Source organism: Syzygium oleosum, unplaced genomic scaffold, assembly GCF_021117445.2.
Source record: "Syzygium oleosum isolate NSW1041296 unplaced genomic scaffold, Sole_v2.1 Sole_v2.41, whole genome shotgun sequence".
In the NCBI taxonomy this organism is placed as follows: Eukaryota; Viridiplantae; Streptophyta; class Magnoliopsida; order Myrtales; family Myrtaceae; genus Syzygium; species Syzygium oleosum.
In genome coordinates, this window is record NW_026607525.1 from 2,021,482 (window position 1) to 2,043,235 (window position 21,754).

General features: G+C 42.8%; 3 protein-coding genes across 3 annotated transcripts; all 3 read right to left on the reverse strand.

Moving 5' to 3' along the window:
* Positions 1-129: 129 nt before the first annotated feature.
* LOC115670923 (cyclin-dependent kinase F-1) lies at positions 130-2,780 on the reverse strand. Its single transcript, XM_030592329.2, has 2 exons — positions 2,211-2,780; positions 130-1,303 (listed from the first exon to the last, which is right to left on the reverse strand). Exons 1-2 carry the CDS (start codon positions 2,712-2,714, stop codon positions 371-373), a joined length of 1,437 nt encoding a protein of 478 aa, XP_030448189.2. The 5' UTR covers positions 2,715-2,780; the 3' UTR covers positions 130-370.
* A 2,222-nt stretch (positions 2,781-5,002) lies between these two features.
* On the reverse strand, positions 5,003-8,070 carry LOC115670925 (rac-like GTP-binding protein ARAC7). Its single transcript, XM_030592331.2, has 7 exons — positions 7,740-8,070; positions 7,450-7,537; positions 7,211-7,320; positions 6,922-6,985; positions 6,688-6,818; positions 6,505-6,611; positions 5,003-5,373 (listed from the first exon to the last, which is right to left on the reverse strand). Exons 1-7 carry the CDS (start codon positions 7,839-7,841, stop codon positions 5,343-5,345), a joined length of 633 nt encoding a protein of 210 aa, XP_030448191.1. The 5' UTR covers positions 7,842-8,070; the 3' UTR covers positions 5,003-5,342.
* Positions 8,071-13,599: 5,529 nt separating this feature from the next.
* On the reverse strand, positions 13,600-21,652 carry LOC115670919 (putative E3 ubiquitin-protein ligase LIN). Its single transcript, XM_030592322.2, has 15 exons — positions 20,840-21,652; positions 19,121-19,402; positions 18,914-18,999; positions 17,644-18,798; positions 17,371-17,515; positions 17,020-17,277; positions 16,605-16,914; positions 16,214-16,338; positions 16,020-16,136; positions 15,668-15,799; positions 15,438-15,560; positions 14,958-15,068; positions 14,682-14,828; positions 14,123-14,368; positions 13,600-13,915 (listed from the first exon to the last, which is right to left on the reverse strand). The coding sequence occupies exons 1-15, from the start codon at positions 21,650-21,652 to the stop codon at positions 13,898-13,900; spliced, it is 4,068 nt and encodes a 1,355-aa protein (XP_030448182.2). The 3' UTR covers positions 13,600-13,897.
* Positions 21,653-21,754: the final 102 nt, after the last annotated feature.

The window sequence follows — 21,754 nt, forward strand, 5'->3', positions numbered from 1 at the left end:
AATCCAAAACTAAGCTGCAGAAATAAAAGCTTTTAGAAACACTTCATCAATCGATACCGACAGTACTGGGAGGAAGTGGTGCATCCCCAGCTTCCCTGCACATGAAACTTGGACACTAGAACCATAGGAGATGACAAGTCGATGGCAATTTGATTCTATGGTGAAGGAAATTTACAGGAAAAAATGACACCAGGAATATAACGCTCTTATGGTCTTTTACAGACATGTCCCCCTCCTTTAGAACGGCAAGCATATGAACGTTGACAAAATTTACCTCTAGAATTTCAACCGCCTTACAGCATTACGGTAGATAATAACAGCAAAATTTTACATAGTACTCGCAAATTCAATCCCCGCATTCTCGTGATGACTAAGGGAACTGTATGGAGAAACCAGTACTTGTAGGCGTGAACTTCAAAGGGCCAAAGTCCTCAAAATCAGAATCCGAGTCCATGTCATTGTAGTCATACCAACCACCTGGAGAGTCCTCATCATGGCTATTCTTTGATTGAGGCACCCGGAGCTCACTAATCGGAACTGGAAGTGGTTCTTCAACAAAGTACTTGTCTTGCAAAAGTTCCACGGCAGTGGCTCTTGCAGCTGGATCGTAACAAAGAAGTCGCCGAACTAAAGAGACTTCATCACTTGAGCGGTTGGGGAGGCAGGATTCCAAACCGACAGGGTTTTCGAATTTGCAGAATGATATTGTTTTATAATCGGGAAGTTTCGTACAGCCTGGCCAGACTTCCTCACTCAGGTTGCCCAAAACATTGAAGATTCTACTAAGTTGGTCGATATCGGAAACCCCAGGGAAAAGGGGTTCCAGAGTCAAAAGCTCGGCAAAAATGCATCCCAGTGACCAGAGATCAACCTCGAGCCCATAGTCTGTGGACCCATAGAGCAGTTCAGGTGCCCTGAACCAGCGCGTGCCGACACAAGATGTGAGAGAGCCTTGTGCATCTTCTCCAGCCTCTTCGGCCTCATAAGCATAGGAACCTTTAAAAGGATCTTCGATGTCACTGGTCGTGCATGTGGCCAGACAAGAAGTATCGCCATCAAATATGCTCGTTTCCTTGTCGATTTCACGCCTAGGGTTTTTAGCCTTGAATTCGTCCACCTCTCTGAGGTATGCCTCCCTAGTGATAGCTCCCTGCTCTTGACTAGTGTGACCTTCTGGACATGCAGTATCTGCCTCCATAGTTTCTGGTTGCAGAAGGATATCGGCCTGTTCCGATGATCTCTCTTCGAATGATTCAGGCTCATAGTCTGGAGCAACATTTCCATCATCCAGGAGTATCCTTGCCTGATCAGTGAATAAAGTGATAAAAACCACAATAAACACAAGACCTTTCTTCAGTTAAACAACTATGAATTCAGACCAGACATCTCCAAAGGTACAGAATAACTGACATTTGCATTAATATGTCAAGAGCAACTCATGCGAAGTATCGTAGCATTCAAAGGCATTACTAACCAAGTCAGTCAAGTAAGAAATTAACTTATGACAACAAATTGCAATGGGTCAGCACTGATAAGAAACTCAATCAGCAGAAATCAAATCATTTCCAAACATGCCCTACGTGCAGTGCTCTTCTAAGCAGCAGAATTTCCCCCGACTTCTTTCATGTCCTAACTTCAATAACCACACCATTGCGGCCAACAACACCAAAGTCTGTTTCTACAAGTTGGCTACTAAAATTGCACCGACATCACCAGCTTCCCAACATTTAAGCTCACTCCTGTCACAGCCTCGCATCCATAAGTTGTGCCGAGGGACTAAATTGACGACACAAGCGAAACTCGTGATCGACAAATCTCACAGTCGACAAATCCTCCTTCGAGCTCGTCCCTCTCAAACTCATTCTGGGGAGCAAACAAGACAATGTGCAAATTTTCCAAAACCCATCTAGAGAAACAGAAAATGCCCGGCTCGCCGGAGGCAAAGACATCGCCACAGCGACACAGGCACTGAACCGACAAAGAACTCTGACATATATACGATAAGGCAAAACAACATAGGATAAGTCATCTTGCGCTTCCTAATTCCTACCTCCCGTCCCCAACAGCCAAAAATCAAATCACAATCCACCAACAGGCCAAACAAACAAATTTCCACCAACAAAGCTCATTTTTGTTCTCAAAAAACCAAATTTGAACCGCAATCCCTAAATAACAACAGCAGAATTTTGCACTATCCAAAGCAGTGTCACCTGCCCGAAATCGGCGATCTTGAGCACTCCCTCCTCCGACACAAGCAAATTCCCAGGCTTCAAGTCCCTATGAACAATCAAGTTCCTGTGGCACGCATCGACCCCTTCCAAGACCTGCAGCATCCACCGCTTGACCTCGCCGGCCCGCAACGGCCCCCCGCCGCCGTCCCTCCCCCTCTTGGCGTCCCCGATCACGGCCGCGAGGTCACTCGGGAGGAACTCGAGCACGAGGACGGCGTCCTCGTCCTCCCGCCAGAAGTACTCGTGGAGGAGGACGACGCTGGGGGAGCCGCGGAGGATCTGGAGGGCCTCGATCTCGCGGAAGGCGGACTGGTAGTCGTGGACCTCCTTGAGGGCGACGGGGAGGCCGTCGGAGAGGCGGCGGCCGCGGTAGACGTCGGAGTAAGCGCCGGCGCCGACGCGCTCCAGGATCTCGTACCTGGCGACGATCTCCTGCCGGGTGTGGATGCTCCAGCTCTTCGGCGGGTTCGGGTCCGGGTCCATCGTCGGCCCGGCGGCGGAGCTTTCGCAGCGAGACGAGTCGGACGAAAATGTCTCTTGTTTGTTCTTCTATTTTTGGCTGCATCAAAAAAGAAAAAGAAAAAGAAAAAGGGAAAAGAAAAAGAAAAAGGCTTAGCCTATTTTTTAAAATTTGAACTTGGGTATTTGTGTTTTTTTTTTCAATTAGATCCTTAATTTTTTAGGCCTAATTCCAAAAAATAAAACACAAATTTTAGGTCAAGAGACAATCCTGGCCCGAACTTTTTTCTGTCTCATAAAAAAGAACCAACTTTAGGTTGATGGACAATTCTGACCCGAACTTTTTTTTGTCCCGTAAAAAAGCATAAACTTTAGGTCAAGTGACAATTCTGGCTTCAATTTTTTTTGTCTCATAAAAAATCACCAACTTTCACCATGATCCAAAATCTGGCCCTCCGTTGACTTTCCGTTTGAAGTCACCATTGTTTGAGAAAAAAGGTTATGGTGGTGAGCTTGGCGAATCTCGTCCATGGTGTTTGTCGACAGGCAGTGGTCAGCTTCAGATTACGTCTAGCCAGAGAGATTCAATCTGGAGATATTTTTGACTTGCTGGTGAAGTGAAGGAGATGAATAGTTTCACCGTTATTCTTTAAATTGTTATTTAGAGAATAAAACAATAAATATTGCTTTAAATCCAGTCAGCAAGTCACGTAGATTTATTACTAAGGTGGAATAGTTAAGTTAGATAATCAATGGTTCTAAGTCAATGGGGCCAAATTTGGGATTTAAGTGAAAGTTGGTGCTTTTTTACAAGATAAAAAAAAGTTTGGGCCAGAATCATCACTGGACCTAAAGTTGGTGATTTTTACGAGACAAAAAAAATTTCTGGCCAAAATCGTCTCTCGACCTAAAGTTGGTGTTTTTTTACAGGAAAAAAAAAAGTTGGGACCAGAATTATCCCTCCACCTAAAATTTGTGCTTTTTTTAGGAATTAATCGTAATTTTTTACTAATTTGTCCAATCGAGTCTCTGGAGTTCTATAACTTTTCTAATCGAATCCCCTTTTAACTCTAGATAGAGTTGATCAAAAGCCGATATATTTATGAGAGCCGGCAAGAGTATGATATGAATATAATTCGGACAAGGGCATTTGAAGTCCTAAAATTTATCACGAAAGTGCAATTTAGTCCTAAAACTTTCAAAAAGTGCAATCAAGTCATAAAATTTGTCAAGAAAGTGCAATTGAGTCCTTAAACTTTCAAAAAAAAGCAATCAAGTCCTAAAACTTGTCAAATTGGTCCAAACAAATCCTTTCATTGATTGCACTTTTTTAAAATTTTAAGACTCGATTGCACTTTCGCGACAAGTTTTAGGACTTGGTTGTACCTTTTGAAAGTTTAAGGACTCAATAGCAATTTCGTGACAAGTTTCAGGATTTCTAGTGCACTTATCCCAAAATAATTTTGCCACTGTCGATTATTAAAACTAAAAATTCCAAAGATGACCGCGATCGAGTAAATGATATTTCTCAGCACCGAGGACTATGGGCTCCATCTTGACATGTTACCTCAAATTAACTGAATTTTTGGAGCCCAGCACGTTACTTCCAGAAGGGGAAATTATAGAGAAGAATAGTCTAATTTGACTTCGAGTCTACTGCTAATGTGGCAACGAACATAAGGGTATGATGAATAAAATAGGAGAACATGGAGGAAGTAGGAAGTTGACTTCGAGTTTTCACCATCCGATTCTTCAGGCACATCAGAAATCAAAAGGGGAAGTAGGAAGTTATCGCCCGCTGTTTTACAGCCGTGCTGGCCACGGTGAGATTCGGTCGCTGTCCAGGCGCTCGGTTGCACCAGAAGCTGCGAATGAGTTTTCCAGTGGACGGCTCGGTATATTTTACCAGGATTAGATGACACTTAAGGAGTGTGTGGGTTGTGTTCATTGAGAGAATGCATCCTTGACCTACTTATCACGGGTTCGGTCAGGTTGCCAACGTCGGTATGCTTGGAGTGTCATCTTGTCGAGGGTGATACTAGTCATGTTCTAGCCGGAACGTGCCGGAGCTTCAAACGGATGAAGTCGATTTTCCACAGGGGAGTTACCATCAGAGAGAAGACAATCTTGGTGATCAAACTCAAGCGCCACCTAGCTTGGTAATGACACTGAGCATCAACTGGAAACAATAAAAGAAACCAAAGCATTTCTCTTTGCTTCAATACTGTGGTTTTTTACAAATATAATCTTCGTGTCGAACCGGCAAACATGAGCTAATGAGGGTTGTGTGGGATCGATATATCGGAGACACATAAGAAATAGTCAATCCATCATCTCATAACATGTCTGATACAGGACAGGAAACAGTGCACAATGGTAATGCCATGGACAGGAAGAAACATAGTAGTAGGCAGTATATGAGAGAATGAACAATTCCCTCCACAACACTCATCAGTTCATAGGGGAAAACTAAAAATAAAAGTTAAAAGTACAACTCAACCCCTTCTAATATTGCAGCAGCTACAGCCTACACAACTAATCACAGGTCAGTCATGGCAATCTTCTTTTTTCCACCCGTTTTCCGGTGAGCGATTCGGCAAGCATTTGCTTAACCATCTGAGAGGTCGGTCGCCAGTCTCGACTCCAGACATCTTAAGCTACGCAACCTCCACACATGATGCTCCTGCAATCGGTACACGGTACAAGTAAGAAAGAGTCGAGGTTTGCAGATTTAGGAGTACATTCAAAATGACTAAATGATGCTGTAAGCTACCGAATTCAGTAGCACAACTATAATGTTAATCGACCCGTTCTTCAGAGTTTTTTCTAGATAACTCAATCAGATCTAAATAGATTATGCACAGTTTTATGCCCGAGAGGAGCATTGCAGTTGTTGCTTTGGTCTAGCTTTTGCAGGATTGAAATAAATGAGCCAACAGATATCTGATTCTTGTATTAACTCTCATCAGAGAACTTAAGTCCATAATGAGATTCTTGCATCTCAAGAAAATTGAGAGACCTGCCCAAACACTGCTTGATTTTGTCTAATCACCGAGACTATGATGTAAAGAAAATAAGCATGCATGGCTAAGAACTTCCACATTTCTATCACTATAAAAGATCACTTGTCTTCTTATTCGCAACATGATACATTACTGTAACATCTGAATTGGGATCGTGTGAGGGCTTATTACTTTTCTGCCCAGGAGGATGCAGAAGAAAAGCAGATTGATAACTGATATGGGGTGAAGATACTACTTGACGATCTTCGCAAACATTTCTATAATTCATCTATAAAGCATGAAACATCCGTTAACAGAAGCATTGGTCATGTATTCCTCTAGTGAATGTTTCCAATGAAGTGGGTGATTTTTCTAGGAATTTACATGCCTCCTGTATAATTCAAATGTGCTGATGTTAGAAATGCTGACAAGTACTGAAATTTCTCTCTTTCTTCACACCGCTTGTTATGGGATCTCGCAAATTGCTTAAAGCTTAAACATGAGGTTTAAAGGGCATAACATACATGTAGCCCATCTCCCTCTAATAGCTAAAGATCTTGGTTTGGACCTTCACTAATTCTATAATATATCTGTGGGCAGCTATGAATGTGAATCCCTGAGACGATAAGTTTTCAGAGAAACTTCGTCTTTCTCTGCCATGCCAGAAATAGTCGCAAGTTAAAGATAGTCCACCCAAATACCACATTTGCAAATTCAATTCCCGAATGAAAGTTACGGATAGTATTGCCCGTTGAAAGCATTATGATCAGCAAGAAAGAGCTCCAGACAGAGAAGATAACGATGTAACTTACGCAATCGCACAGCCAGACCTCCGTGGCCTTCTAGTACTCGGCATTTCTTTCCTTCTCGGAGGTTGGAGAACCACCTTGATTGCTGTATCAAAGACAGCTTTAACATTCTAACACAGCAAAAGGCAAACTATCAGCTTTGGTCCTCCGAAAAGTAAAACTTTGTCGGTAGATTTTTCGATTTACCTGCTGAGTCTTTGAGCTGCACTCGATATAAGCTGCAGCGCCAATTTGCTTGCGGAGCTCCTCTCCCTGAGCAGTTGTTATGATGTTAGATCCCATGGGATCAGCTGAATACCCCCTGTCCTCACGAAGATCTGACACAATTTACAAGATAGAATATGTCAATTGCTGATTTATTCTCTGCCGTGAAACAAAGAAGGCTCGTTATAGATACAAACTAGCTGGTTTTCTACCTACCTAACTTTGTTCCCACGAGAATGACGGGAACATTAGGCGCAAACCGACGGAGCTCGGGCATCCACTAATAGTTCAAAAACAACAGGAACGGCTAACTTGATCAATACACACAAGCACATAAAGAGAAAGTGTATGGCTCAGTGAACAGTTTGAAACTAAAATGAGCCACTTTCATCTGGCAGGATCTGAAAAATGTGCACTACTGAAAAGTGGCAAAAGGAAGTGAGGTGAGAGAGGACAAAGGGGAAAAAAAGTGAGATAAAGGCATAACCACGGGAATAATGAGTACCTTCTTTAGGACATTTTCGTAGCTTGCTCTACTGATTAGTGAAAAGGCCAACACAAATATGTCTGCCCCTCTGTAGCTCAACGGCCTCAATCTACTGTAATCTTCCTGACCTTTCAACATCAAAAAGGCAACACAAAATTACTAAAAGAAAAGAAAAGGAACCAAAAGTCCCCCAAGCCCAAGCTCTCACAACAAGAAGAAACCGTCATCTATGCATTTGCAGACACTATTGTAAGTACCTGCAGTGTCCCACAGTCCCAAGTTAACAATGTTTCCATCCACAGCCACATTGGCACTGAAATTGTCAAACACAGTTGGTATATAATCCTGCAACAAAACAGCAGGAGAAAAGTAGGATTAAAGAGGGGAGTTTCGGCTGGTTTTTCATAGTATACACAAATCATAAACCTTCTGAAGATCGCATTTTGTACAGCCAAAGGAGTCATCCTTGAAAAGACAAGACAAATGGAGGAACAGAGACCACTTCAGAAGAGCAACAAATTCAATAAGAGAAAAGACCGAGGCTCACTGTCGGGAACTTGTTGCTGGTGTAGCAGATGAGCATGCAGGTCTTGCCCACAGCCCCATCTCCAACAGTGACGCACTTGATGAACTTGGAAGCACTCATCATCCTCCTCCTCTTCAATACTCTTCAGCAAGAAACTTGAGCTCTCAGCTAAACAGTCACAATACCTACCTCCCTCTCAGAGGAAAAAAACAAGCTTGCACAGATGGAAGAGAGAAGAAACAAGGGCAAAATAGCATCTGGGTTGGTTCAGAGTTGTTGCCAGGCTCTTTGTAGTTTAAGAATCCAAGAAATTAAATATGAGAGAGAGAGAGATGCAGTGGCTTGTAGTCAAAGGGTCTCCATCTACTGCAGTCTGCACTTTTTGGTTTCTCTATGTACAAAAACCAATAGATTTTCCCTTGACGATTTTAAAAACCAATAGATTTCAAAATGCATAACAAAGTTCATATTATTATTATTATATTTCAAACGCACCAAGATGGGGCCCGGTATCCAACGGCACCCACGGTCTATGGAACCTAACATTTTTCAGGGGTGGCTTCCAACTGTGAAACATTACATCCCTAATAAAGCTAGGTTTGTTTTTTCAACCAATGCTATATAATGTCATGATTAATCCTCTGCCATCTTCTAGTCAAGATCTCCCTAGGGTTTTGGAGCTATTTCAGGGAGAGATAGGTGCAACAGCAAATGAAGTACTTTTGGGCTTTCTTGTTAAGACAATTATGAGTTCATATGAACCGTTCAACTATAAAATCTTACCGAAATTTACTTTAAGGGATAATTCATGTATTCTAAAAAATATCATGGTGTTCAATGTCAGATAAAATACGAAATCTCTATCGCTGAAAAAAGCTGGAAAGATTTAATCATGTTATATGTTTTTGACTTTGTCACACATTGGAATTACGAGATTATCAAAGGAAAATCCAATATTGCACTTCGGGGCATTTGACAACTTGCCAAATAGTAAAGATTTATGTTCTTTTGTTCCTAAAATCAGTTTGGGAACAGAAATTCGTTTGTTAAAATTTTTGTGCCGGGGCACAAATTTACAAAAAATTGTTCCCAGAATCAGTTTTAAAACAGAATCAAGAAGCAAAAAAAAGTAGCTTCTTGATTCTGGAACAATTTTTTCATTTCTGATTCTTCTTGATTTTCTTCTTTTCTTTTTTGGGTTAATATCACGAAAAGCCCTAAATTGGTACACATGTGACAATTTTACCCCGAACTATTTTTTTGATCACCAAAAACCCTAAACTGGTACACTTGTGACAATTTTATCCCGAATCATTTCTTTGACCATCAAAAACCCCACACTGGTACACCTATGATAATTTTACCCCCGAACAAATTTTTTGACCACTAAAAACCCCAACTGGTACATTTGTGACAAATTTACCCTCTGTTAGTGTCCGTTAACTTATATTAATATCACAAAAATCACAAATTGGTAAACTTGTGACAAACAGAGGGGTAAAATCCAAAATCGGTACACATGTCAATTACCACGTGTCATTAAACTTAGCAATTTGACAGTAAATTTAACGGAAACTAACGGAGGGTAAATTTGTCATAGGTGTACCAGTTTGGGATTTTTGGTGGCCAAAAAATTAGTTCGGGGGTAAAATTATTACAGGTATACCAGTGTGGGGTTTTTTATGGTCAAAAAAATAGGTCGGGGTAAAATTGTCACAGGTGTACCAGTTTAGGGTTTTTTGTGGTCAAAAAAATGGTTTTGGGTAAATTTGTCACAGGTGTATCAGTTTGGGGTTTTTCGTGGTATTAACCCTTTTTTTTATTTGTTCTTCATCTTCTTCCCGGCCCACCGCCGACGACCGGCGACCGGCCAGAGCCGGTGAGGGCAGCCCTCGCCGCCCCCAGCAATGGCGAGGTCGATCCTTGCCGCCCCCGGCGACGGCGAGGTCGGCCTCGCCAGATCTGGGTGAGGTCAAGCCTCACCCGACCAAGGCGAGGCCAACCTCGCCGTCGCGGGGGGTGGCGACGGCGAGGTCGGCCTCGCTCGGCCATAGCGAGGCCGACCTCGCCGATCGGGTGAGGTCGAGCCTCGCGACCGCGCGAGTGGCGCGGCGAGGTTGGCCGTGAGGCCGCCTCACCGTCGCGGCCAGGCCCGGCGGTGTTGTCGGTCGGCTTTGGGTTGACGACGGCCATGGCCAAGGAAAAAAAAAAAAAAAGGAAAAAGAAAGAAAGAAATATTAAAAAATTCAAAATATTATTAATAAAAAGAAATTTTGTGTAGTTACTAAATACATTTCTGTTCTTTTTCTGTTCTAAGAATAGAAATTTTGGGCAGTTACCAAACGCCGTCAAATGCTTAGAAATTGTTTCCGGGCACGGAATAAAAAAGAATCATTTCTGAACAGAATCTATTCTCGAACACAGAATAGTTGCCATGTGCAGCCTTAGCAAACTTGTATTAGTTCCAAGACATGGGATGCAAGAGAGTTTGTATCGTGGAGGATGCATGTCAAGAATTTGCAAATAGTTTCTAATTGATCTTGGCACATATGTATTTAGTCTAATCCACCAACAATTTTTTTTAAATAACAAGTACATATAAATTATCTTTTCATCTTTTGCACATTCTATGTCAATTTGAATAGATTATAGTGACTTGGGACCAAGTTAAACAAACAGACAATGATGGGTCTTGTGGTCCCTATAGCTATTAGTCCTTCCTGTTAATTTGAGACTGCATACGAATAATTATGCAGAGTGGTTGAGGGCTAACTAGATGATAAAGTTAGTGCTAATGTATTTTAGTTGAGAAAGTACGAAACAAAACACACATTATTTGAGCTGTCAATGCGTCATGATACATTCACTTATACACTCTGATTTAACTCATCTAGTAAAAATTCAATCCGACTTTCCAAAGAATAAGTTTGAATCACCATGTGTATGCATTCCCTTAGAGTCACCATAAAAAAACGAAATGCCTCGTGTAGTCGTGTGATTCGGCAATCACTTGCATGGATGACATAGAAAATCCGTCTCTGATCTCTTTGATCAACCCTAGAGAGCACGCGATTCTGTAACCATCCGATGCGGTCGGGATGAGGGAATCTCGGGACCTAGTGTGAGCTAGTCGGTCGCCAACCGACACTTAGATATCCCAATTGTACCTAAAGATAAAATACAAAAACCAAACCCACAAAGGAAAGAAAAGTCGTAGAGAAAAAGCCTAGTGGGGCCTAATGAAGCTGGCAACTGAAGAAGGAAGAAGGAAGAAAACACCAGCAAACGACACAGCCGATGCTTGGCCGTCGCCAGCACCAGCAGGATTAAGCAATTGATTTCGGTTGTTGCTGCAAAGCATGTTTGAGAAAAGAGCAGGAGCTCCCTCTCTCTCTCTCTCTCTCTGAGAGGCCAAACCACAAGGAGACAGAGAGATTGAAACATTGGATTAATTGCCGTGGTCAAATGTTGCTGTTCAGACACGTGCAGAAGAGGGCTTGTGTTGGTTTTTTTTGGGTGGGGGGCCGGACGTGGGGCCCGTGATGCCCTGTCTCGATTGCCGACCACACATGCAAAACTTAAGATTGAGAAATCTGATTAGTACCCCACTATGTGTACCCCAAATTAATTTTTGTGCCGTGAAGAATTCTAAATTAATAGGTATAATGATATAAATAGTCTTTAAATTTTAGCTTGCGATGTATATTCAATTTAGTCCTCGAATTATAATTTGAAAATATTTAATCTTGCCCTTCTAATATAGTTTCCGAATTATATGAAAATATTTAATGCTATCATTCCACTGATTCAAGTCCAAAGATAATATTAAACATTTTTATAGAGTTTAAGGATCATACTGAACATTGATCGCATTGTACATCGAACAAAGTTCAGGGATCACATTATATATTGGGCTAAAGTTCAGGGGCCACTTGTGTCATTGTCTCAAATTAATAAACTCGTGCCACACTTTCCAACAAGGAATCCTGAAAATTACCACAATTTGAGGTAAATATGACGTGAGTACACTTTTTTGGGATAAACGTGATATAAGTGTATCGGTTCAAGATTTTTTGTCACGAAAAACTAGTTTATAGTAAATATGACACGGATATATCAATTTGAAGTTTTTGGTGATTTTAGCCATTTTGTTTTTCACGGAACTGTTGGGTCCAATCCCAATCCTAAGTCATTTTGGCATCCATAAATGCTTATTATTTAATAAACTCCATTTATTTTGGCTCTATTTATCTGTTTTGTCGAAGACAATAATCTGTGAACTCACTTGGCACCGGGCGGATCCTGGCAGGAGCAGTCGATGAACCTTTTCTCAGGTGGTCTGGTAGGGCTGCACCCGTCGAATATTAATGCTTTTTGTCCTGTTTTTCGGTTACTTTTTGGGAAAAAATAAGAGGGGTTTTGTGTTTTTTTTTGGGTTTACATATTAAATGGGAGGAAAAAAACCGACCGATTCATTAATGCTAGTCGTGGAATTAGCTTTACAATGTTAGGGGAGATGTATGATAATGACAAGCTCGCATGATGACTTGTAAATTGAACTTGGTATCCATTTGGATGATGGTCAACCAAATCCCACTATTGACCAATATCATTAGCCCTTGCACTTAAATTACTTCTTAAATCAGCTTTAGTTTAAAGAAACTCCGATTGCCATTATTCATCTAGAATGAGCATACCGTTTGATAAGTCTGTCGAACACTTTCAATTTGTAAAATACGTGAAACTAACGGAAAACCATAAAGTGGATTCAGAGTTAGACGGAATCAAACTATATTTGCCAGTTCGGTTTGGTGGGTAAATTTGATCGAACCCTTTCGTGTGTGTTGTTGTTTTGAAACCTTTCTTCAGAATGGTGAATAGTTTCATGAATGTTAATTGGTCTGCGCACATCTAGGGAGGAAGCATGGGGAGTGTTTTCAGCATATATTTGAATATGGAAAATAACCATAAAAAAAAAAAACAACTAGGTTGGGTTCATCGTACAAGGAAGAGAGGATGACGTTGGAGCCCTGCGAAAATCAAATGCGCAGACGACGACTGTTCCTCGTTTTGACCCTTCATGTGCCGGCTTTGCTACCATTTACTTGAAGGAAAGCCCCATCTGCAAAGTCATTTGGGCTTTACTTTAGTAAGATGAATTACACATGATTCCGTTGAGATTATCCTCCTCCTCCCGCCACTGCCGCCGCCCGCCGCCCACCACCGGCCGCCACCACATCCTCAGTTGGCGATGCTTGTGTTTATTTATGTTTTCTTCATCTCAGCTTTTCCATCAACAAGATCGGTATCAATTGACACCACCGGTTAAGCACCCTAGAAACGGGGTAATCATCGAGGTAGAACAAATATTTTCTTTGCTTTATCTTCTAAATTCGTCGTTATGTAACTTTAGGTAAGAGTCATATGGGGCACTCTATAAGTTTCATGAACCGGTTAAGTTCAAAATTTGACTTCTGCAGATATCTAAGATTTTGCACGTAGTTGGTCCGATTTAAACGAGTGACCTTTAATTTCCAAGCTAAATGTTCCCTAACGCTTCAACAAATTGTGCCGATGTTGTAGGGTTTAAGTTTTTACTTTCTTTATCAGCATTCAAGACACATCATCAGACTTTGCCGATGTCGAAAATATTTGGCATGCGGTTTGTTACCATGTCTTGCGAAATTTGTCTAAAAAATTGGGAGGACATGATCTTGAAATGAACTTCCGCAGACTGTCATACCACAGATGGAGCTGATAAAGACTAGACATACGCCTTGTATAGGATTTTCTGAAATGTAGCATTCGAACTCTCGTGTGTACTTCGGCATCAAATTTTCGAGAACGATGAAGATTTAAAATCTTGTACGCGGCAAGCATAGATGTAATGCGAGCGACTGGTTATTTACGGTTCTACTGATGATCTAAAGAATGCTGTTAACGTCAAAGGGTTTCATGGTCCTTGTTTACAAGCACCAATCTATTCAATGGATGAAGAATGGATTTTTCTGACAGTATCCGTTATTGAACTCGAGCTATATACAGTCAAATTATCAAGAACATGCATGCTAACTTTGTTGAGGATGCTTATTGGATGGGAAAAAAAGAATTTCACGGGTCATATTAGTCTTCGATTTTCTTGTCTATCCACACCGATCAACAAAAGCCGCGGCTTCTCTTCAGCTCAAACCCCATGCCTGCGAAGCGCAATATTAAATCGTTCTGTTAGTTCAACAGTAAAATGCTCAACAATTTAACCAATGTTGCTTTTTATCAGCAACTGTCGATTGTAATGCGCATTATCATATGATCTTAAAACCAGAAGAAACGGTTGAAAATGGAATAACCAGGGTTCGTCGTCTTTCATAAATCCAAGCTCATTGATTCAAGGTTAGGATATGCACCTGAATCCGCCCATCCGATGTACCGATCACCAAGAACTCTTCGTCACCGTTAAGGGCCATGCAGTGAATCTTGGCATTCGTTACGCTCTGTAGTGCCTCTACTCTCTGATGCTTCTCTTTGCACCAGACTTCCACTATTCCACCTTTGCAGCCCAAGTAAACGAGGTCCGAGCTCACTGCGATAGCTCGAACATCCGCTGTTGATGGCAGCGTTCCTACGAGCTCGTAATTGGAAGCGTTCCATATCTGTTGGCAATCCAAGGAAGACAACGTCATTAGCCACAAACAGATGTAATGCTACCACATAACTAAACAATAACCACTTTTACAAAAGTTGGCAAGATTGTGGGATTTTGAAGGGTCCTAAATAACACCAGCGAGAAAGTAATTAATTGTCGGCACATCCTAGATGTCGGCAAAGCACGACTCAACTAATCACAAGAGTTAGGCCACAAAATCTATCTGTATAGCTTCTTACATCTACATTTGTATACAAAGATGTAGCAACCTATAACTATGGCAACACAAGATATATCATGTTCTTCCTTATTATGGATACCTTAACGGCTGCTCCATCCAAGGAAGAGCTGGCTGAATATATCAATCCACTGTGAAGCTGGAGTGCGTGGATTGGATTTCCTTTTCCGAGTAATTTTCGAGAGCCACTCTGAATGCTGTTGAGTGTCCCCGATGCCAAATCGATTTCCTTGGTTCAACCAAATTCCGACAGTCAGTGCTCCAATAGGAGCAAAAGATATAGCCATAAAGCGACAAATGGATTTATATGTACGCAAAAACACTACTAACAGAGCAATGAGCAGAAAAAAGCTGGTACCTGAATGCTACTGTCAAGGCATCCGCAATACAGTTTTCCTTGCACAAGAGACAAGCACTTAACATGTTTGTTTTGATTCAATAATTTTGAACCCCCGTTCCATGACTGAACCTGATAGAGAAAAAGGAAAAGAACAATTACAAGCCGGGGTGACGGATTGAGAGTTTGGCGACATTAATGTGCTATTTGAACTGATCTTGGCATATTCAGGGTTGATTGAATTGAATGGCAGCTTTGATGTTACGTTGTTCAGTTATGAAGAGACAGATTAAATGGTCCAAGGCCATTGTCTTTCAAGAAATACACGGAAATTATTTCATACTGCAGATGAACTACAGCTTGCTAGCCCAAGTTGACCTAAAACCTTGACAGGTTTAATTGATGCCTTGGACATCTGCACGATTATCTCGCATGTGCTCCATGAAATTCTTCACTTTTGGTCATCTGAATGTAACGCTCTTACGATATTTCACAAGTTACCTTTACACCAGTTCCTTGTGGAATGAAACACGCGATACTATTAGCCACGACCAGATTATGAACCTGATCCTTCATATCATGTGCTTCAGCGCAATGTATTGCATCATCGCCAATAGACCACACCTGCTCAACAGAGAAAGAAAGATGTATCATCAGAACAAAGTGTAGGAATTTTTTCCGACCTCACAAGATTAATGCATTCCTAAGTCCTGGAATCTATTCGAGCGTACCTTTGTCGTTTTGTCGAGAGAACCACTGTACAGTCTTTCTCCAGATTGTGATATCACCAGGCTGGTCACTGCCTTGGTGTGTTCTCGTACTTCTTGGATTTGATGAAGAATGCTTCCCCGCCCCGTCCATACCTTCAAATTTGAAAAAAAAAAAAGAAACAGAAGGGTCAGGTACTGATTTCACATGACCATATTTTAGCTTAGGCTAGTATTGACTACAGCCATTACTGATTGTACATCAGAATTTCATACTGTTCATAAACTAATATGAAATTGTGATCGACTAGTCTGCCAACACTATGAGATTCATTAGCTGAAACTGATTACAGGTACCGCTGCTGGGAAGAGTTACCTTTATCGTGCCATCAGAATGGCCAGAAAATATAATGTCCTTGTAACAAACTATCGACAGAACTTCTCCGCTGTGGCTGCAATCAACTTGAACTAATTCCTTGTGATTCCAGAGGTCCTGCAGTGAAGGACCACCTGATAAGCAGATACAATCAAAAGCCACTTTGAAGAGGATGCAGAGTCCGACAGGCTTACAGCACTAGATTCACTTCCTTCGGAGAGAACTTTCAACATCTCGAATGCAAAAGGAGAGTGCTTCTTCAGCTCCCGCAAACCTTTCAAGACATCCTTCATCGAGGGAGCTAGATCACGCAGACCCTCTGGAATTCAAAAATTAAAGGAATAAACTAGTGCGATTCATTCTGAATGAAAGTATAGATAAGTAGATAAAAGGTCCTGATTAAATATTCTGTATTAAGGTGCATCTAGAAGCAAATTCAGCTGATTATCTGTTTTGCCTTTTCCATTACTTAATGATTAAATCCATGTATTCGATTGAGCACCATTTTTCCAATCTCGCATTTAATCTATGTTACGCGACTGAGCATTCTTTTACTAAAGGCATGCAATTCATACTGCTACCTACCAGCATCCTGGATGAAGCTGTTTAGAGCGAGCATAGCAAGGGCTTTATCTTCAACGTCTTTTGCTGACTTGAATATTTGCAGGAACCGTTTGAGCAGGCAAACTCGGGCTGCTCCTCGAATCCCAGTATCCGGGAGAATGCCAAGCATGTGCGCGAGCCATGTGGCAGACACGAAGCATGCTGAACATAAATCTGCATATCTGCTTTTTAAGCCTTCTGCTAAGGCCTCAAAAAGCAGACCGAATTCATGGCTTACCAGAGCATATGCTACTTTCCTTTCCCAATCATCAGCTGCCTTCTCTTCTTCTCGCTAATGTCATTAAAAATCAAGGGAGAGGGAAAAGAAAATGTTAAAAATTTTCAATGGCCCAAAGCATCTTCATACTGGTGGAAAGCAAATTTCATAGATGCTCACCAGACTTTCCTCAAATTCGACATTGCTGTTGCCGAGATTCTCCATTCGCATTACAGTTCTATATCTCTTCTCGAGTCCCGCACGTTTTAGAAGGAAAGGCCGGGTAAGGGGCTTTCCAGATGCAGAGAACCTCCCTTGTAACGACACGATTGTCTCGGCAGCAGCCATTTGGGCAGCAGGGAAGTCGGTATTTTTGAGGCATGAAATAAGGGTATCTATCGCCTCTTCCCGGTATATACTCATCTTTCTAGGCTCTGCCTAAAGAATTTAAGATATGGATATATCAGGTGCGGCTTCACCAAAGATAATGAGTTCTAAACTGTGGATTAACTGAGAGAGAGAGATCAAAACCAGTAGATCCAGCTGGAGAAGGAGACCGGCTACAACAGGACATTGTTCTTGGAGGGCCGTCTGCAGATAATTAAGGAAAGTGTGCATGGTACTGAAGGCACCTTCATCCTTTATGATGTGAAGAACTTGCTCATTGAATGTCCTCCTGGTGGAATTCAAATGCAAACAGCATCATATTCATTGAACCGTCCACGATAGATTTATAGTACTCGTGAGTCGTGATAGATAATAAAATTCTCTGCATTCAGTAAGCAACTGCTTTTTTGAAACTACCTGTTTAGCCTAACTAGCTCGGAGAGAAAATGAACTATCTCAAATCTCTCTGCATCAGCTGCGCCTACGAAACTTTCTAGTACAGGAGCTAACTCAGCTTTATCTGCGATCATGTTCCTGCACTTCCCATCTTCCTGCATGCATTTCGATAAGACGACGACTGCAGCCATCCTCTCCTCAGACCATTCTGCGTCCAAACTCCCTATGATACTGTCGATAACGCCTGCTGATATTACCTTGATAGTCATTGCAGCCGCCATGTATTCCTGGCAGCCCCCGAGAATCTGTCTTAGCAAAAGAACCGATGCTGTCCTTGGCTTTAAGCACATTGACATCAACTCGTCCGGGCTCTTCTTGATGACCACTAACAGGGAGTCTATAATGTCCATTTCTATGAGGCTGATCACCGAAGGCCGCAACAGGTATATCAGCACGACGGCCTCCAGCAGACCCTTCTTCAACAGAGCAACTACGCCATCCACATCGGAGTCGACCTGAGTGAGCGTTTGAACAACAGATTTCTCCCTCGATCCCAGTTCGCACAGGAGGAAAACCGTTGCCCTCAGGACCCTGGTGTCCACAGAATTGAATAGGATCTCCACGAACCCGTTTACGACGGGAGGCTTCGAGAGCATGTTCACAATGTTGATTCCCAAACTGGCCTCCTGCCAGAATTTTTCGATCCGGAGGACGGCCATCTCGGACTCCTCCAGGACCTCCGACATACAGAGCTTGTTGATACTATGCCTTAGCTCGCTCACCGTTCCATCGAGGCTTGCTTGGCTGATGACACTATTTGGCGAGGTCGAGTGCATCATCGGCTTCACAATCGGCGTAACCTCCAGGCTATAATTCTCGGACTTGTCCAGAACGGCACTGGGGTTCTGCTCCTGCCAGCTCGCTATAAGGCGTTTGAGCACGTAGTTCGTCTTGGGGAGCTGAGTGCTCTGCAGCTTCTGGCGCGTGATCGGGCACGTCGAGCTCCCCCTGTCGAGCCACTCTTGGATCGCTCTGCGCTCATACGTCTGGCCAGTCTCTAGAGTCACCGGGTCGTCGAAGAGGTTGCTCGTTATGGGACAAACGAAGTCTTTAGGAGGGGTCTGTTTTCCACCACCAGGAGGGTTTTCGGACTCTGCCATGAGGCGTCCCGGGGGGCTGATAGTTATAAACAAGAATGTTTGTAAACACAACGTAAGCAAAATCAGAAAAAATACAAGGGACAGGGTAGTGATGATAAGATAAAAGACTTAAATTTCAAAATTTCACCCACCAACTCGGCTCTGCAGGATTGGAATCCGTTGGTTTCTGAGGATGGGCTTTCCTAGGCTCGAACAAGGCCATGCTCCTGTTCCTTTCCTAGAAGACAAGAAGACGACACGAAAACATTAAAAACCAAGACAAGAGTTGGCGCAGGTCGATGAGTCCAATGCAGAGAATTTTTCTATCTCTCTCTCTTGTTTGTGTCGCTCGGGTTCACCTCGTCTTCGGCCTCGGATTCGGAAGAAGACCCTGCGGCCGAATCGTCTCCTTCTGACGAGGAGCCGGAGGTTTCGGAATCTGAAGTGGAAGTGGGCGGCGCCGGAGGAAATGGCGTCGATCCGACGGCGGGGGGAGGCCTCTTCTGGCTCTTCGGAGCGGTGGCGGTGCCGGCGAGTGAAGCTGCAGAGACCCTTTGAGGATAAGAATAAGATGGCGAGTGGCTGCTGCTCCCACCGATGCTATAGTGTTCAACTGACCGGTCACCTTCGGCCCATATTGGCTGCACCAAACAAAGATTGATTGCAGAAGACTTTGAGCGTCCAAACAGTTAAGCTGAACTTCAAAGTCGCATTGTAACCAACACAAGCCCTTATCGGTTTCAACGCATCCAACCCAGCAAATATGTTTGACTTTTCCCAGAAAAAGGAACTCGCCACGTGACCATATTTCGTTCATGAATGAATGACCCACGAGAGAAAGCGACGGCGACTTTTTCCCGGAAAATCCTGCTGAAACAGCGATAGGAGAAGTGCCTTTTGGGTTTTAGCAGATTTTTAATTTGACGTCCATCTCTTGACGGTGCTTTGGAAACGAGACGAAGAACGACAGCCTGGGTCACCACCGGCGGAACAGCGTCGACAGCAGGAACCAGGACCACAACCGGGTCAAACTCATTTTCGAAGAACTTTGACAGAGTCAAATCTTTGTGTTGAAAGAGAGAGGCCGCCTTTGTTTCAAGAAAAATAAATAATTTAAAAAATAATTTTCTCAAAATAATAACTTTTATTGCTAACTAAAATGAATTAACGAAGAATATTCTCGTCATCCACGAAAATATTTAAACATAAATTATTATCGATAATGAAATTTTTTTTTATTGGCTAATTATTTCAAGCGATAAACATTTTCTAATTTACTCATTTTTCGCAAAACAAACGAAACCTAAATCAATCGTATTGAGATTTTTTTCGATCGAAAATCATATCGAGATTTACATACGTCCTGAAAAGAGAAACTCGAGTCGTCATGATTGATAGCATTCACCGCGTCATTTATAGAATAGAATGAATCCCGATGTGATGTTATTCCTATAAAGACATTATTGGATATATACATGGCCGCGAAAAAAGATGTTAGTGTAGATTAATTTTATGAAAAAGGCTTGACCGGCGAAACTGATTTTTGGAATGGTTTGTTGGTATATCTTTTCTCGTTCGAATACACATTTTGAAATGGGAATGGAACGCTACGGTGATGGTGATGGAGATCAAGTTCCCCATCCCTGTCCCGTGAGTGCAAAACTTGCCCCGCCATCGTCTCGTGCTCCGATTTATTTTGTAAAATTTAAAAACGACCGTATTTCATAATTGGGAACAGGTTGTATATCAAATTCGAGTTGGAATAGGTTTAATGAAAGAATGCATCTAATAATCAAATTTCATCTTATGTTATCTAATGAAATATGAAAATACCAATGAATATACATATATTATATATATAGTATATGGAAAAATACAAACATTTTACTCATATAAGTATACACACACCAGTGTTGCTATGTGGAGTTATTTACATCTTTTTTCTTGTATTGGTTTTAAATATATATATATATAGTGCACCTTACCTTTTTCTTAACATGAATGGGAACAAAAAAAAAAGATTATTGAGAAATGATACTTGAAGAAGAAAAAGAAAACAGGAGAAGAAAGTGCATTACGTTATAGCGTCCATGGTTGAAGCCGCTCGCCTCTGAATCCGCCGTCCGGTCCTCCGTCGTCTCCTCATCCTCCTCCAGCACGTCAACCCTCCCTCTCTTCTCCACCACCACAGGCGGCGGCTTCACTGCCCTGCCTCCGTCTCCGCTCTTCAGGACTTCCCTGAAGTACCTTGCAAAGACCGCACAGTTCTCGTCGATCACGCGCTCGTAGTTGCTTTCCAGCTCCTTCAGCTTCGCCGCCTGGTCTCCGCTCATCTTTGAGAGCACCTTCGTGCATGGAAGAACCACCGACATGTCGCACGAGAAGTCGTCGTTGAGCTGGCTTTCGAGATGAACCGGGCCTGAACTCGCCATGATCTTCGACCTCTGGTCGTTAAACCACTCGAGCACGGGGATGAGGTGGACCAGGAAGAGGTCCTCAAAGATTGCTGGCGCGATCTCCGACCGAGCGAGGGAGGGATCGGAGGAGAAGACATCGATCAGGCGGAGAACCGCGTCACGAGGCTGATCCCGAAGGGAGTAGATGAGGGACAGGAGGAAGGAGGAGAAGGAGGACTCTGGGTGGGAGAGGAGGAGCTTCTCCGCGAGGTGGAGGGAGGAGGACCGGACGGAAGGGTTCACGGTGGAGATGGCATTCTCTACCGTCTCGGCGGCGAGCTCGAGCGGCCGGAGGAGCGGGTTGGGCTGCGGGAGCCTCCGGCGGAAGGCGGAGAAGATCCTGCGGCGGAGCTCGGCCTGCGAGAGGGCTTCGGACAGGAAGGCGGCGGAAAGGCGGAGGATCTCGGAGGGCACCGCGGTTGCGGCGGCGGTCATGGTGGTTGCTGGCGGTGGTGCCGAAAATGGGCGAGTGGAGTCGAAGGGGCTGTGATATTAACGGCCAAGAGAGGCTAAACAGTGCCTCTCCCTCCTTGTGCT

What these genes read in the sequence shown, in the direction of transcription:
- LOC115670925 (XM_030592331.2), bottom strand. Translation starts at nt 7,841, where the DNA reads ATGATGAGTGCTTCCAAGTTCATCAAGTGCGTCACTGTTGGAGATGGG. An exon ending in GGGACTGTGGGACACTGCAG is followed by an intron (nt 7,321 to 7,449) that starts GTACTTACAATA and finishes TGATGTTGAAAG; the next exon opens with GTCAGGAAGATTACAGTAGA. An exon ending in AGGTCTGGCTGTGCGATTGC is followed by an intron (nt 5,374 to 6,504) that starts GTAAGTTACATC and finishes TACCGATTGCAG; the next exon opens with GAGCATCATGTGTGGAGGTT.
- LOC115670923 (XM_030592329.2), bottom strand. Translation starts at nt 2,714, where the DNA reads ATGGACCCGGACCCGAACCCGCCGAAGAGCTGGAGCATCCACACCCGG. An exon ending in AGATCGCCGATTTCGGGCAG is followed by an intron (nt 1,304 to 2,210) that starts GTGACACTGCTT and finishes TTCACTGATCAG; the next exon opens with GCAAGGATACTCCTGGATGA.
- LOC115670919 (XM_030592322.2), bottom strand. Translation starts at nt 21,652, where the DNA reads ATGACCGCCGCCGCAACCGCGGTGCCCTCCGAGATCCTCCGCCTTTCC. An exon ending in TCGAATTTGAGGAAAGTCTG is followed by an intron (nt 16,915 to 17,019) that starts GTGAGCATCTAT and finishes TAATGACATTAG; the next exon opens with CGAGAAGAAGAGAAGGCAGC. An exon ending in CAGCTTCATCCAGGATGCTG is followed by an intron (nt 16,339 to 16,604) that starts GTAGGTAGCAGT and finishes TTTGAATTCCAG; the next exon opens with AGGGTCTGCGTGATCTAGCT.